This window comes from Acomys minous, assembly GCF_964271855.1.
Source record: "Acomys minous genome assembly, chromosome: 18".
NCBI classification, from domain to species: Eukaryota; Metazoa; Chordata; class Mammalia; order Rodentia; family Muridae; genus Acomys; species Acomys minous.
Genome location: NC_140501.1, coordinates 5,515,166 through 5,532,677, shown reverse-complemented (window position 1 = coordinate 5,532,677; position 17,512 = coordinate 5,515,166). Strand labels below are relative to the sequence as shown.

The window sequence follows — 17,512 nt, the reverse complement described above, 5'->3', positions numbered from 1 at the left end:
GGCGATGACACCTGCAGGAGGCTTTCCCCCTCTCCCACTGTGCCCTCAGCTCACGGAATTGGGATGGCGTATTGAAGGTAACCTTTCCCACATCTCTGGAAAAGCCCCCAAGACACAAGCACAGGGGCCTCTCCAATCTCCTCGGCAATTTAAAATCCAGCCAAGCTTGATCATGAAAATTAACAGTCTCAGTAAGAATATGCCCCGAGACAGTTTTATTCTACCAACAAAGCCCAGCGTGGCGGCGCATCCTGTCCGGCATCACACAGGTATTAAATGAAAGGTTGTGGACCAGAACTCTCGAGGTCTCTAGCTCACGTTCCACACTACACGATCCAGCTCCTCACTTGTAAGGTGGGGTGTCATCGACTCCAGATCCGAGCAGCCCAGAGGAAGCCTAACACGATCATTTACAATCAGTGATGAGGCACATGGCGGACAAGTGGCTCGACCTCGAGCTGAGACGACAGTGAGGAAACACTAGGTTCTGAATCCAGGAAGCTAACACTTTAGGTATTTTCTTTTTAAGTCACAAAGATTTCAGTAAGACTTAGTCCTGTGGAGCAATTAAAAAGACTCCTATAATGGGGGGTGGGCTGAGGATGCAGGTCAGAGGGGAGTGCTGGTGAAATGCATGGGGTCATGGCTTCAGTCACAGCCCCACATCGGAGTGGGGAATACTATTTTTCAGCAGGCCTCATGTATACTGGGTACTGTATACACTATACCAGCAGAGTCGGCATTACAGTTGAAAACCGAACTGTTAAACAAGCAGCCGGTGTCCTGCAAACACCACATCTGGAGCCTGTGAACACTGAGGCCCCTTGAGGCCCAGGCCTGGCCGGTTGTCAATCATTTCGCCTCTGTTAACCTGAAATAGGACAAAGGGCTGGACATGGTGGTGCACACGAAGGTGGGCAGCTCTCTGTGAACTCGAGGTCAGCCCAATCTGCACAGCAAGTGAGTTCCAGAATAGCCAGGGCTACTTTTAGAGACCCAGTCGCAAAAATAAATAGATAAATAAATCTCACTTAAATCCTGGTACATAACATTTTAAAAGAACAAAAACAAGAACGAGACAGCCAGGGCTTGGGGGGTCGGCTCAGCAGTTGGGAGCTTGCACTGCTCCTGCTAAGGACAGGGGTGAGCAGGAATCCACACCCCTGGCCTCCCCATATGTACATATCCCTTCACAGGGTTTAAAGAATGCCAGGTGGTGGTGGCGCACACATTTAATCCCAGCACTCTGAAGGCAGAGGCAGGCAGATCTCTGAGTTCGAGGCCAGCCTGGTCTACTGAGTGAGTCCAGGACAGCCAAGGCTACAACAAGGAAAACAAACAAAAATAACAGCAAAAACAAATCTCTAAAAAATATATATATAAACAGGACGTATGTCTTGCATGTGGTCTTGTGAGAGAAGGAGCTTGCTGGCTGATAAGGGACCCTTTAAGAGGTGGCATTAACAGAAATGCTCAATTGGATCCCGGCCACATCCTGACCAACAAGACCTACAGATTAAAAGCCATACACTGGATGAGCAATTTTGTAAGAGAACAGCTGGCATTTCCCCTCCATTAAGCTCCTCCCAAGTTCAGTCTCTGACCCCATCATCCACAGCACCATCTCCATATGGCGGCTGCACACAGCATCAAGCAGAAACAGCAGCGCAGGTTGGGAATGATCAGAAACACAGAACCAATCTGTAGCTGCACCCTGCCCACCCGAGCGGGCAGGGTACATTTCTGGTCTCTCCAGGCTCGTTTTCCTCACTGTGAGGGCTGAGCCCATCCCCCAAGTTGTTCCTGTAAGGATCAAATAGCCCACTATCCCCAAGACCCCTGAATCATGGGCCCCGCCCCTCGCCCCCGCTGCCACCTGCTGAGCCAACTCCACAGCAGCCACAGCCCTTTGAGGTCAGCAGGTCCTAAGAGAGACCTACAGGGAAGAGGGATGAGGGTGGCTCAGAACTCTTGGCCTAAAAATAGGGAGGTTCAGTCAAGCGCACTGACCTTGGGAATGCTGCAGTCTGTGGTTATGGGTTTTTACTGTCCATCAGAAAGGGAAGGAGCCTTTTAAAATTATTTGTGCCTGGGTGTTGCCTTCTAGAATCAGAATTCAAACTGGCCTAGGGAGGGGATGGCCTCGGGCCTTTCTTTAAGTTTTCCTTTGTTGTTGAACAGCCACAGTGAAGCCAGAGACACCGATTTGGCCATGTCACCCTGAGAGAACTTAACCAGGGCCTGCACTGCAGTTCTGTGACGGAGCATGTGCTGGACATGTGTGGAGCCCTACATTCAACCCACACCATCATCAGAAGAGAGAAGGGAACTCAAACTGAAACAGGCTGGTGAACTTCGTAGAGATAACTGCCGTCAGTTCGGCACAGAGGTAGACATTTGTAATTCCAAAACTTGGGAGGTAGAGGCAGGAGGCACAGAAGTTCAAGGACAGCCTGGGCTACACAAGTTCCAGGCCATCCTGGGCTTCATGAGAACCTATCCCAAAAACTTAAATAAGTGGAAGTCATTTCCACTCGGAGTCAAATGAAGGGGGGCAAGCTGAGAATATATTCATGAATATAAGCAGCCTACATTTGTACAAAGTAAATGCTGCCAACACACCAACCGCTTCCCTCATGGGGAATGGCCACCCAGGAGATCCAACACCTCCGGACTCCCGTGGGGTAGGTGAGGTGATCTTGTGGAAAGTGTTGGCAAGTGACTCTGCCACACCTTGGAGGACGTCCTCTAGACCTGTTCCTTCCTAGTGCTCACACTAAAAACTGTTAAGTGGCAGCGGTGAGCCACTCAGCTCTGATATTGATACCGTGAACAAAAATAGAAATAAGGCAGAAGGCTATGTGAGGACAAACCCCACAGACCGAGAGGCCAGTGGGCTGCACCACAGATGGCACTGCTAACGATGCTCTGGCCGGTCCTCTCCAGGGTTCATCAGCTCCCTCAGTAGTGTCTCCATCCTGCCCTTTGCTGAGGCCGATCCCTCGGAGACACCCTGGAACCTGAGATACATCTTTCATCAGACCTCCTGGCTCAGTGCTACGTAAGACCATGAGCTGTAAAAATAGGTTGAGTCCTTCGCTGCAAAAGGGACAGCACGCAGCAAAGCCAGATGTATGTACCGCCTACCCCTTTACAGAAAGTGTCCCGCAGAAGCTTCTCCAAGCCACAGCTAAACTGTGGTCACAGCCCCATCCAGAGTCAGGGACAACATGAATTCTGGTTTGCTCCGGAGAACAACAGGAGGCACAAGAGCTTTTGAGCAGAGTGGTCCCAACTTGTTTCAGGGTAATTTGGCTTTCACTGAAAGAAAAAGAGAAAGAGCTAAAAAGCCAACAGCCAGGCTTGAGGAAACATCGGCATTTGCTGGGTGGGTGGGTGAGCTGATGAATGAATGACCCCACAGGCATCTCTAAAGCCAAACGGTAGTGTCCGCTGCCAGAGGATAAGGGTTGAAAAGGATGATAACTAGATAGATAATGATGCTAGCAGTGAAATGAGAATTCTGCCTACGAAACACAAAGCCAAAGCTGCTTGGGGAGGAAAGGGTGTATTTCGCTTCCACTTCCACCTCACAGTTTGTTGAAGGAAGTCAGGACAGGAATTCAAACAGGGCAGGAACCTAGAGGCAGGAGCTGATGCAGAAGCCAGAGGGAGGCTGCTCTTACTGGCTCACTTTCCCTGCTTTGTTCAACCTACTTTTTTATAGGACCCAGGACCATCTTTCTGCCCAGGGGCAGCAGAACCCACAATGGGCTGGGCCCTCCCCCATCAATCACTAATTAAGAAAATGCCCTCTAGCCTTGCCTAAACCTGATCTTCTGGAGGCATTTTCTCAGCTGGGGCTCCAGCTTGTGTCAAGTCAACATGAAACCAGGCAGCACAGGAGGAAGCACACTTGTGAAAACCACATTCATTCACTAACGACCGAAAAGGTCTATGATAAAGCCAGCATACACATTCAGTCAGCCAACATTCCCACCTGCCTGTTGCTAGGGCCCAGCAGGCAGGCAGACGCTGAGCACTTCTGGGCTTGATGGGAAACACCTATGACTTATTCTGATGACCTGGAAGCATTTCAGCTGTGACACAGCCACGTCCAAGCTATGACGTTCCTAATTAGACGCCCAACCCATCTGGCCTGTGCCTCTCAATGTGTGGTAGCCATCAAAACAGAGCCCCAGGACCCAACCAGACTCCCTGGGGCCTCACAGCAGGGGCTCCATAAGAGACCTATGACCTACACTTTGAAAAGCATGTTGGATGCCAATTTGGATGTCATGTTGGAGGCCATGTTGGAGGTCATGTTGGAGGCCATGTTGGAGGTCATTACTAGACAGGTAAATACGGGTTTTAATATCTAGACACTGGGCGCCCACTCTGCTTACCTCTGTTTTCACTGTCCTTCATACTGTACATAACGTGAAGATTTCTTACAAGGGTTGATCTTTAAATTCATCTGAGACTTTCCTTCCTACTCTGGGGGCCAGGAGGGTTTTTGTTGTTGTTGTTTTGTTTTGCCCTTCAGAAACCTGGCACTCTGCCTCTTACCAGCAAGGCCACAGAGATGGCTCAGCAGATGAGGGTGCTTGCCAGGAGCCTGATGACCCGAGTGAGTTGCACTCTGACCTCTCCTCATGATAAGGCAGGTGGTAGGTGGGAGGTGCATGTGTGTGTTCTGAGTGTGGGGGGGATGAGAGGGGATGCTGTGTGTGTGTGGTGTGTAGTGTGGGGGGTAGGGTGTGTGTGTGTGTTGTGTTCTGTATATGTGGTGTGTGTATATGTGTGTATGTGTGTTTGTTGTTGTGTTTTGTATATGTGGTGTGTGTGGTGTGTGTTTGTGTGTGTGTGTGTGTGTAGTGTTTGTTTAAAAAAATACTGAAAATATGGCACAAAAACGCCAGTTTAAAATTAAACCCTGCCAAGCTAGATACGGATTCCATCTGAAATCCCAGCACTCAGGACAAGAAGGTGCGAGTTTAGCCTATAGTTTGGGCTAAAAAGTGACACCCTGAATCAGAAAGTAAAATGAGTAAATAAACACTCAGCATTGCCAACCTCTGCAATTTCTATCCCCAGGTCCTGAGCTTAGTCTAAGATCAGAGTCCCCAGAGAGTCTGTCTCATTACCAGTGGCAGTTTCTACAACAGCATGGGCCTTGCAAGATGACATCTCTCAACAGAGACACAGCCAGCTAGCTACAGGAGAATGAGGACCTAAGTACTCTCTGGGGCCAGATGCATCTGTCCCCCAGAGCGCCTCAACACTGGCACCCTGGGAAAGTGCTTCCCAGCTAACCTTCCATCTGGGGCTGCAAGCCCCAAGACCTCCTGGGTAGGAGGCCTGCCCTAGAAATACAGAGTACACCCACAGGCCTTGCTGGATGTTGGTGACAACACCAGGGGGCAGCAGGGAAGTAGGACAACTCATGGAAGAGCACAGGCCTTGGATGTTCTTATGCCCAGCTAGACACAGTACTTATTTTTTTCTTCTGTTTTGTATTTTGTTTTGCATTTTTATTTTTGGTTTTTTTCAAGACAGCACTTCCCCACATACCCCTGGCTGTCCTAGAATTCTCTCTGTAGGCCAGGCCAGCCTCAAACTCACAGATACCCTCCTGCCTCCACCTCCAGAGTACTAGAATTAAAGATGTGTGCCACTACGGCCTGGCTGGACACAGTACTTCATAAGCTATATACCACACCATTTATTTCTAGTCACAGGTATGACAAACTACTCAATAAAAAGTGATGGGAAGATGAGCTGTTTTGAAAAATCTGGTACCTATTTTACATCAGCTGCAAAAAGAAACTCTGGTGGGCTTTTTAAAAACAACACAATAGCTTAAAAAAAATAAAAATAAAAACAAGGAATCCAGGTGATCCTGGGATGTAACAGAGTCATGTTGACGGAGCTTGACTGATGGTCAGTGGTAGAGTGTAACCTGCACAAGGCTTTGCTCCAACCCTCCCCGCCCCCCAGCACCAACAGCCAGAGAAAGGGGAGGAGGAGGAGGAGGAGGAGGAGGAGGAGGACACCAAATTATATGGCCACGGACTAGTGCTGCATACTCTTACGGTAGGTATGCTCAACAACAGTGAATATCTGCACAAGCCATAGTCAGACAGTACCATGTCTTAAAGTCCACCACAAAACTAAAGGATGTGTAGCAAGCAGGCTTTAGAGCTTTGCTTAGTGTCGACGTGTGCCTGTAAGTGTGTGCATCCGAACAACAAATGGGTGCAAGAGACAGCGAAAATACCAGCACGCGTACTAGGCTAGTTATCCCATCCGGGTGTTGCAACCATCTGCAGTTTCTCAAGGAGGAAACAGTCATCTCCTGAAATCCACAATTTTCAAAACATCATAATGTACAGCCCAAATCAAGCCATGCTGCTACAAATTCACCAAAATCCCGGGAAGGCCTATTGTATTGGCAGCCTTCACCTGGCTGGGCAGCTACCAAGCGAAGGAGTCCAGGAAGCAAAGTGTGGGAGTTGCAGCAAACACTCCAGAAAGAAGGTGAGAAATCAGGTTTGCTCTCTAAGGTGCGCGACTGCAGGAACCCACGTTGTGGGTTCCCCATCCGCAGCGAGGCAGCTGCAAAAGGAAACTGTCGGGATGGAGGGGTTTTCCTGCGCCAGCTCTGGCTCCCAGACAATGAGACAGAGGCCACCAGAACTGCGCAGACATCGATCTAGTCTTTTTATCTATTTTTTATTTAGTTTTAATTTATGTGCATTGGTGTGAGGGTGTCAGATCTTGGAGTTACAGACAGTTGTGAGCTGCCATGTAGGTGCTGGGAATTGAACCTGGGTCCTTTGGAAGAGCAGGCAGTGCTCTTAACCACTGAGCCATCTCTCCAGCCCCACTGATCTATTCTTACTCAACTACACTAGCCTGGCCTACTTCCCAGGCATGTGTCCCTTTACCCGTCCTCTAGGCTCACAATGGCCACCTCTGCTCCATCCTTGTCCCCACTGAGTCCTCCATGGTGACATCCTCCTCATGGCACAGCAACCTTCTCCAGCCCAGAGACCTTCCTCTCCTAGTCCAGCCTCAACACTACATCCTCACCCTCCTCTCTCCTCCCCCCCCCCACCTGGGACCCCCAGTCTGGGAGCAGAAGTCCCTCCTACTGTCTCCCCTGCTCAGTCATTGGTTCTTTGGCTTCTTTATTAGCCAATCAGAGATAATTGGAGAGTGGTTTGGTTTTTTGTTTTTTTTTTTTACACAACACTGAGACAGGAGACTCCTCAATAGCAATGAATCTGTTAGCATTCAGCTCACTGCTGGTTCAACAACTAAGAATCAAATATACCTTAACACAATGTGAATGAAGGTAGGTCGCCTCGACAGGAAACCACAGAGCCTGAGATACAGAGAAACGGTGCACTGGGTAGGTAGACAAAAGCTGTCATCAATGTCTACTGGTAACTTCACCAAGTCACGGCCCTCCTGCTAAGTATGGTACTGGGCGGGCAATGCCAACAGAAGGAGTGCCATAGTACAGTAAGGCCACCTCAGCCTTCATCAGCACCACCCGGGCCCCCTGTGAAACACACAGGGGCATACCACACCCCCCCATCGCTTCTGACTTTACTCAATCAGTCTTGAGGGGCACTGGAGAACCTGCACCTTCTAATAAGCTCTCGGGTGGTGCTGATGCTGCCCTCTGCCTGCCCTGTTTCGGCAGTGGATACCATACAGTATGACCATGGATGCTTTGAGTGCATCTTCAACAGCAGGAATTGGAAGACCACCATCCCTTGAGAAATGCATCCTCCTCCTCCTCCGTGCACCGGAAGACCTGCTCCCCAGGACAAGCAGCACAGCATAGGAAGCTCCTGGGAGCCACACTGCACAGGTTTGGACCCTGCTGGACATTCCGTAGCTGTGTGATCCTAGGCAGGTTAGTCAAAGTGCCTCAGCTTGGTACCTTCACAGACTTAGACTGCCAATTTCTCCCCAACTGGGAAGTGGAAATGGGTGCCCACCCAAGACAGCAAGAGGAAGCCACGACTTAACTTTTTTAGACAAGGTCTCTCTACAACCCTGACTATCCTGGAACTCACCATGAAGAACAGGCTGGTCTTGAACTCAGAGATCTGACTGCCTCTGCCTACTGAGTGCTCAAAGGCATGTGACACCACACCCAGCTATTACTTACATTCTTTAAGACTGGGTATTGACAGACGTGGTGGCTCATACCTAAAAGCCCAGCACACAGGAGACTGAGGCGGCCAGGAGGATTGCTGTGCATTCAAAGACCTCAAGACCAGCCTGAGCTACAGAGTGAGATTGTCTCAAACAAACAAACAAACAACAAAATGCCATGTCTGCTACATTGTCTCAGCTGGTCTCAACTCCTCAGGCTTAAGTCATCCCCCAGGTTAGCCTCCCAAGAAACTAGGACCACAGGTATGTGTCACCCCCCACTCTCCCTTCACCTACATTTTGAAAGTCCATTCACAGAAAGCCATCAAGTGTTCTATGTCTTGCCAAAAGCTCGGGAGGCCAAGACAGTCCACCTGCTTTGAGTTGTCTTTGTTTTATTTTGTTGGGTGTGTTTTTGTTTTTGTTTTTGTTTTTGGTTGGTTTCTTGTTTGCTTGTTTGTTTTGTCTTCTTTTCTTCTTTTTTACACCACCCATATTCCTTCTTCCTGCATGCTCCTCTCTACCAAATGTCCAAAATCAGATCCTGCACACACTGTATATGCCATTAAAACGATGGTAAATGGCTCTTTGAAATTCCCTAGGTTTTCCCATTTTAAAAAGGTAACAACAGAATGCGATAAGGATGAAATGCCAGAGGCCAAAAAATAAAAACTATACTAGTTAGCCAAGCGTGAGTACTAGCCAGCCCAGGCTACCAGATGGAAAACTACTTAGGAATGTCACTTACCTAACTAAGCCTTTTCACCTGTTTCCTACAATAAAAGGGGCAGGGCTGGGGCCAGAGAAGGGAACACATGGTTTTGGGCATCGAGGCCATGGATGCTGTCTCTGAAGACTAGAGATCTGGTTAAGACCCCCACGGGCTTCAGAAAATCATCCTCAACGGGGATGTAGTCATCAAAGGCAGGGGGGAAAGTCCATCTAACAGGCAAAGGCATGCTCCACTATGGCTGCAAGTCAGTGGAGAAGGAAAAGGCATGCAGATCTAGATCGGGAACAGTGTCCCCATTCATAAGTAAATAAGACATCATTTTACCCACAGGAGATCAGCCATACTAAGGTACGACAACAGAAAGGGCCAGAAAGAGACCTAGAGGTTTTTAAACTTCCTTGCAGACACACACACAAGCACCCACAGAGGCAATAGGTGGAGCTGAAAGAAAAATGTCTGGTGAGGTGCTTCGGTAGGGACACAAGAGCTAGGCTCTGGTCCAGGCCTCTAGCTAGCTTCAGCAGCGATTAGATAAGACCAGCTGTTCACAGCTGGTTATTTTAAAGAGAAAGAACGAGATGCAATTTGGGTGCGGGAACTGTGCAAGCCCTGAGCCTGGTATGGGAAACCAGCCAAGGTGGGCATTAAGAGTCCACCTTCCCGGATACCTCCGCGCCTCCCTCTGATCCCTGCGCCGTCCGGTGGACGCCACCGGTGCCTAACGCCCGGTTCCCGCGTGCCCCTCCCGGCGAGGAGCGGCGCAGGCGTGGGGTGGCCGGCGGGGAACCGCAGGCGGCGCGGCGCACGCGCGACGGGGTTCCCCCCCTCCCGCCTCCCGGAGTGTGCGGCCGTGCGTGCGGGGAACGCATCCTCCGACCCGGCGCGGAGCATCCCGACCCGGTGGCCGGCGAGACCGGCCCAGGCGTGGCACTCACCAAAAGAACAGGCGCGAGCAGAGGTTGGCGTCCTGCAGCGGGTTGGGCTTCACCTGGGTGTGCACCGGCAGCATCTTGCCCCGGGGGTACCGCGGTGGTGGCGGTGTGCGCTGTTCCGGGAGGGCGCGGGAGAGGATGCTGGACCTCCGGCCGCGGCGCCGGTCCGCTCGGCGGGAGCCTCACTCACAGGCAGCGGCTTCCGGGAACCGAGCGCCGGCCCGCCCTGACCCCGCCTCCCGGGGATCCTCGGGGGCGCCCGCTACGCGTCGCCGCCGCCGCCTCCTGGAGCCCGGGAGCGGCGCGGTGCGGCGCGTGAGAGCGCAGGGGGACGGCGGGGACCGCGTGCAGGTGCCAGGTGGCGGCCCGGGGGTGGGGGAGTCGGGAGTAGAGGACGCGAGGCCGGGCGAGGAAGCAGCACGTGCTTGGGACCCGTGGCAAACTTCGCCCAAGTTTAAGAAACGCACCCAAGCACCACCCTGAAGGTGGTGGGGGCGGCGCGGGCTGAGCCCGCCCCCGCGCTCAGGAACGCCCCCTGGGCTGCGCGCTTCTGGAGATCTTGCTGAGAGCTGCCTGGCTTTGGCTGCCCTCACCTTTGGCGTGTTGCCCTCATCAGGACCAAACGGGGTGCTGTGGGAGGTTCCCCGTACTGCGGGCAAAGGCTCTGACCTGGAACAACAACAGGGTTTAACAGATTGCCTTTGCCGACCTGAAAGGGGTGAAGACCAGTCAGGCCACACGAAGGAACGCAAGGATGTGGGGAGATGAGTGAATGTTGCTATTGTTGGTGAGCAGGCTTCTGGGCCTTTGCTGTATTGCTTGGTATGGCATGGCCGACCTCTGTGAGCTGTTGGCTGTCCTCTTAGGTTGGGTAAGGGATCAGATACACTGCCTGTCATGTTTCTTTCACCGAGCCCCAAGAAGAAAGCAGAGAAACAGTGGCGAAGGGAACCAATGTTACAGGACACCTTGGTGTGCTTTTCTGTGTGCCTACTCCGCTTCGAATTGTGCAGTGCCCTTTTCGAGATGGTTATTGCTATTTTACCGAGTAAACTCAGACTCAAAAGATCCAGCTCACCCAAGATCTTAAGGTTAGTTATGATGAAATCTGATTTGTACTCAAGCTGGCCTGTGAACTTGGACTGCTTCAGGGATGGACAGTAAGCGTGTGACGTGGCAGACTGCACCACCGACGCAGTAAGAAATGGTTCTAGCTTTTGGACTCCTGATCACAGGCCCTCGGTTCCGTTCGTGGCTGAGTGAACCGCCTCCTCCTTTCCATTCACTTCAGCACTGCATGAAGAAAGATTATGAATTAATGGTGCTAGGGACAATTTCACCTCTCCTTCTGCTGTGAGAAAACACTCTTACCAGAAACAGCTTAAGGAGGAAAAGGTTTGTATCAGGCTATACTAGCGGGTAACAGCCAATTGCTGTGGGAAGTCGGCAATGGGGCTGAAGCTGCCTTGAGGACGGCTGCCTGCTGACTCAGGCCTGCAGTGGGCTGGGCCTTCATGCCATCTCAAATACAACACTCCCTCATACTGGCCACAGACCAGGCTGATCTGCGCAGTTCTTTAGTTGAAGTTCCCACTTTCCTAGTGAGTCTGGGTTGTGTCCAGTTGATGATTTAAAAAAAAAAGTGACCAACTCAGCTTTCAAGTAACCAACTCAACTTTCTTTAGTCATTTCCTATATGTGCTTATTTAAATGGCCTTATTAGCAATGGTTTTTACAGAGCATCTTAGTATAAATAAGCATTTATTTAGAAGTCAAGCCATATGTGGTGGTCCACAACTTTAATTTCATCACTTTGGAGGTACAGACAGGAGGAACAACAACTCAAGGTCATCTTTGATGGACTAGAGAGTTCCTGGCCAGCCTGACCCACATGAGAGGCCCTGTCTATAAATAAATAAACATAAAAGTAATAAGCCAGGCAGCAACACTCAGAAGTCTGAGGCAGAGAGATAGGAAGTTCAAGATGAAGGGAGTCCTAGAGAGTTCTAGATCTAACTAGATAAATCGACACAGTGTCTCACAAACCCTGGGTTAGCCTCTGAAGTCCATGTATAACCAAGGATGACCTTGAACCCCAGACCCCCTTCATCTCATGCCTAGTGATGTGTTTGAGCCTGGGAAGACACTGTGGGGCGTAGACACTTGCCTTGCAAGCACAAGGACCCAAATTCATCCCACTGCCCTAAAGCCTGGCTTGCTGGCACACAGTCCCAGCACAAGAGGTGAAGACAAGGCCCCTGCCAATCCTGTCTGCCCTGCTTCATAAGTTCCAGTGCAGCCAGAGACCCTGCATCCAACAACAACAAAAATAGACAGTGGATGGCACTTGAGTAGCAACCAGCTTGTACGCACAAGCACACACAAATTACATGTGTATGGTGTAACATGAAGATAGATTCATAACAGAGAGATATAAAGGCTGAGCCACTCAGGCTGAGGCAGCAGAAGGGTCAACCTGCACAACATAGCTATGTCTGCCTTCCGAAAAGAGAGAGAAAAGAGTAAGTAAAAGTCAGGTGCTTAAAGTAGCAAAACACTGATCATTTTGAACTGAATGAAGTTTATTATGCAGTATTCTGGGTGTTTGGTGGGTGAGTTCCCATTGCAAAAGGAGAAGCATTTCTATTGGAATGAGAGCTGACCAGTCAGAGCATCCTTCGTTTCTGTGCTCTCTCAGATAAGAGATGCATAAGCCAAAATAGACAGGCAGTACCTAACTTCGGACACTTCTGTATCCTCTAGCCCAGTGTTGTTTGCTAAAGCCAGAAGACCAGTGACCACCCCCCCTCCCCTCCCCTACCCCCCTTTCCCGACTCCTCCACCCCCTCACCCCACCCCCCACCCCAGTGCCTGCTGCAGTTTGCAGGTTCCAAGGGGCCAGAGCTCTGACCTAGTCCCTTCAGCTTTTAGTTTTCTAGCTGAGCCACTTTGAAGCTTCTTAACATTCTTTTCTGAACATTAACGAACATGGCGTTTGGGAGAAATGCCGAGGACCAGTGTCTCAGTAGAAGGGGCCTTAGGGGAACAAGGTTTTACACGCTTCCTTAATCGCGAGCCTTGCTCACACTTACTTTTCTCAGGTCTGTGATGACATTCGGAATTAATGCTCTATTTGTCAGGTGACGGTGAGCCTTCCGACTCCCTGGTGCATTCTGAAGGCAACATAGAGATGAAAGAGGCTGTGCTCGTTTGTTTACAGATACTGGGTAGAGTGTTTGCTTAGCATGAGGCCCTGGCTGGGATGCTCAGCACCCCAAAACAGACAGACATATGTGTGTATGTTTAACATGTGGGTGTGGAGAGAGAGCCTGTGTGTTTTCAGACATGTGTGTGTATGTATAGCATGTGTAAGTGTGTACAGAGAGAGCCTGTGTTTTCAGACATGTGTGTGTATGTGTATAGCATATGTAAGTGTGTACAGAGAGCCTGTGTGTTTTCAGACATGTGTGTGTGTGTGTGTATAGCATGTGTAAGTGTGTACAGAGAGAGCCTGTGTGTTTTCAGATGTGTGTGTGTGTGTGTGTGTGTGTGTATAGCAGGTGTAAGTGTGTACAGAGAGAGCCTGTGTGTTTTCAGATGTGTGTGTGTATCTGTGTATAGCATGTGTAAGTGTGTACAGAGAGAGCCTGTGTGTTTTCAGACGTGTGTGTGTGTGTGTGTGTGTGTGTGTGTGTGTGTGTTTGTACAGCAGGTGTAAGTGTGTACAGAGAGCCTGTGTGTTTTCAGTTAGTGAATGCCTTCTTTACGCTGTACAGTTAGGCCAATCACTAGTGTGCAGAGGTGGAAGAAAGGCCTTTATTTGCATTTGTTTACTTGCTTGCTAATCCAGTATTATGTCTAAAAAGACAAACAATAACAAGTGTCAGGGAGGAAGAAACTGGAGCACCCAGCACCTCTGACAGAGTGGTGTGTGGCTGGAGCGCCCTGTAGTCAGGCAGTCCTCCCAGAAGCTGGCGTTAGGTGACTCAGCAGCTCCCTGCTGGGAACACGGCCAAGAGAAATGAGAGTGCATGTCCACACCAAAGCTTGCACCAGAAGAGCAGAGCGACACTGTCCAGAAAAGGGGAAGAGCACACGCCCGGGAAGGGCACATCCAGCATGGCATAGCCATGTAACGAAATGTCGTTTGGCACTTCACGAAGGAAGAACAGGTCATCTATGTGTGCTAACAGCAGGAATGAACATGCTAAAAATATGCTGCGGGGACTAGAGAGATGGGTTCAGTGGTTAAGTGATCTTGTTCGTTCAGAAGGCTTGAGTTCGATTCCCAGCACCCACATATTGGCCCATAACCATCCTTAATTCCAGTTTCAGGGGACCCAGCGCTGACATTTGATCTCTGCTGGAACTGGGCATGAGCACTGTCTGCATACATAGGAGCAGGCAAAGCATTCATATGTATCAAGTTTATGTTTTTAAAATACATATATATTTTAATGTGGTATGTTGTTGTTGTTGTTGTTGTTGTGCTTGTGTATCTATCATGCTCACATACACCAAGCTTGGGCCAGCAAGAGGACTTAGTGCATCAAAGCACTTGCCACCAAGCCTGACAGCCTGAGTTCGATCCCCAGGCCCTACATGGTAGAAGGGGAGAACTGACTCCTACGAATTGTCTTCTAACTTCCACATAAGCACAGTGGCACACGTGGAGATTGCCCTACAGAAACACAACAAATACAGATTTGTACAGAGCTGTTCAAAATACCAAGCAATGAAATAACAGAGAGAAAAAAAAATACCCATTGCTGTGAGGAAAACAAAGCAAACGAACACCTGAGAAAACAAGCTTAAGAGGTTTGTTTAGGCTCAGGCCCTGAGTTTGAGTCCAGGGTCACTTGGCCACGTCCCTTTGCCCTGTGGTGTCTTGGTGCATCATGATGGCCCCAGCCTGAGGCTGAGGAAGACTTTCAACTCACCTTCAGAGAAGCAAAGGAAGGAGGGGTGTCCAGATATCCCCTTCAAACATAAATAACCAAGCCTCTTCTCTCAGTGGGTAGGTGCTAATTAACTGTGGGGCCTTTGCTGGGGGAAATGCTAAAATCTAAACAGTTACCAGGCCTGGTGTCACAGGTAGCCCCAGCTACGCAGGGGGCTGAGGCAGGAGGATCACAAGTTCAGGCTGGGCTACACAGCCAGTGTGGGCAACTTAGCAAGACTTCTTCTCAAAAGAGAAAAATGACTGGAAATAAAACAGTGCTAGACGGCATGTTAAGCATGTAGAAGGCTGAGTGTGATCTCCAAGGCCACAAAAATGTAAATAGAAGATCATATAATGTGTGGATTATGTCTCAGAAGTTTAAGGCTCATTAAACTGCAAAGATTTATTTTATATTAACACATGCCATCTGAAAACATAGGTTGACAAACAGTTTCTGCCTTCAAGAAATTCTGACTCATGCTGAATCTGTGCATTAGTTTTGCTTTTAATTGACAGTTTTATTTGGGGTGTGTGTGTGTATATGTGTTAATTGTACATGTCCCTAGGTACATGGAAGTGACATAATCATTTACAGGAAAGTCCTATGAAAAGTAATTTTAATCCAGAAACATGGCTGCTATCACAAGGACATCCAGAGACCTAGGTCTGTGTGAAGCCACACACCTTTAATTCCTCTGGCTGGAATACAGACACACCCATAGTACACCTCTTCTTTCCCAAACAATGAAGGTAAAGTTAGTTTGTAGAAGGAAGCATCCACATTTGAAAGTGACATTTAACTGAGGGGCAGACAAAGTGACGAGTCAGAGAAAGATTGGACAGAATGAGTCAGAGAAAGGATACGCCCAACTCTTGTGAGAACAGACAGGAAAGAGAAGACTTAGGAGAGCAGTGCAGAGAGAGAAAGGGAGGAGGCAGTTTTACCAGAACAGTTACACGGAGACAGGTTGTAGAAAGAGAACAAACTAGACACAGGAGCAGACAGACACGCCAGAAGATTAGAACATACTGACAAAGTTTGTATGAGGACAAGCAGAGCAATTCAGTCAAAAGCTAAGAGAAGCCAGTTTGAATCAGTCAGCTTGGAGAGGATTTTGAGCCAAAACAGCTGAATTGAACCAACCTGCCAGAATTCAAAAAGAGCCAGAAAGGGTAAGCTTATTCAGCAGTAAGCTGAAAATATTCGAGACCTAAATTCGATTTTATGGAGGCTAGAAGCTTCCAGGACTAGGCCTAGATTAGCAGACAGAAGCAGTAAGCCTCAGAGTCAACAATTAAATCAGGTGAATAATAGTTAGGTTAACAGTCCTAGGACTCAATCTCAGGTTGTCTGTCTTTGGTAACAGACACCCACTAAGCAAATCTGACAGCCCAGGAATTTTTCTTTAGTCTTATAGTATGCGGATCCTAATATGCAGTCAGAGATGAAAGGTCCTGGACTTGGTGGAAAGAATTCTGTGTGCACAACAGCCATCATGGGATATGTTACTTACTAAAGGCCTGGGCCACAGCTCAGTAGTACAGCTCTTGCCTGCGAGGTAGAGGGCCTTGGGCTCCACACCCAACACCAAATATAATAATAGTAGTGATGATGATGATGATGATGATGATGATGATGATGATGACGACGACGACAACGACAACAACAAGCTGGAGATAACTAATAAAAAAAGGCTTCTGCTTCAATAAAGAGCTTGGAAGGGCAGAATGTCACCACATGCTCATGGTTCCCAGGGTCCAGGAAAGGCCAGTGTCCACAGAAAGCCTAAGAAACAAGACTAAGATGTCACAGTGTGGCCCTGCCTGGGTGGAACAGGTGCGTAAAAGGGAGTTACCAGCTCATGGGGCTCTGTGAACTACTCTATGGACTTGAACTTCTCTTTTTTATTTTTATTTAATTTGAGATGAGGTTTAACAAATCCCAGGCTGGCCTTAGCTTTGACCTCATTATGCATCTGAAGATGGCCTTGAACTTCTGTTGTTGCATCTGTCTCTATCTTCCGATACCACATCTGGTTTTGTGCAGTGCTGGGGATCCAACACGGGGCTTCATGCATGGTAGACAAAGCCCCAAGGAAAAGTGCTTTTTGTTTGCAGTTTCTGTTTTCTTAGGGGACTTGAGGGGAGGGGTTGGGACAGGTCTCATGAAGTCTTCTTGCTATATAGGGGAACTTCATATATAACCAAAGGCAGCTTTGAACTCCTCGTTTTCCAACTGTACTCTTTCAAGGAAAGTAACCACAAAAAGTGTAGAGGAAGTTTAATCCAGCAACATGGCTGCTCTGGAAAGAGATCACATCCAAAGACCTTCTAGGTATATGTGAACTGGCTGCAATTCAGACATGCTTGTAGGCTTCTATTTTTCAAACAACAACAACAACAAAACAAACAAACTCTACTTTATTTAGGGTTCTTAAACACTTCTACCTCCCTTCCAACCCATCAGCCAGAGGTGGGGGAGAACAAAGGTTAGTGGGAGCAGCGGGATGTAAACCTTTTTAGATGTTGTTCCTTGAGCCAATCCCACTCTGTATTGTCAGAATACCAGCAATCCACTCCAATAGCAAACACCAAACAATCAGAAGTGGTGGCACAATCCAGTAGAAACAGCAAAGCTCTGCCGAATGAGCATGAGTCAGCAGAAATGGCCAGACTCAGCTGAAGTACCACAAGAAGTTACCTGGAACGTTTCTCTCTATGAAACGAAGA

At 49.0% G+C, this 17,512-nt stretch overlaps 1 protein-coding gene across 2 annotated transcripts in view; it reads right to left on the bottom strand.

The window, feature by feature from the left end:
- Positions 1-10,216, bottom strand: part of ABCC4 (ATP binding cassette subfamily C member 4 (PEL blood group)) — a 194,927-nt gene extending 184,711 nt beyond the window's left edge. Inside the window, exons 1-2 of one of the 2 annotated variants that reach the window (XM_084768221.1) lie at positions 9,844-10,216; positions 3,148-3,321 (exon numbers count right to left, since the gene is read on the bottom strand). In XM_084768221.1, the coding sequence (XP_084624347.1) occupies positions 3,148-3,321; positions 9,844-9,917 (248 nt within the window). In that variant the 5' untranslated portion in view covers positions 9,918-10,216. The remainder of the gene's footprint in view (positions 1-3,147; positions 3,322-9,843) is intronic. The other variant, XM_084768222.1, reaches the window with a different exon arrangement.
- Between the last annotated feature and the right edge of the window lie 7,296 nt (positions 10,217-17,512).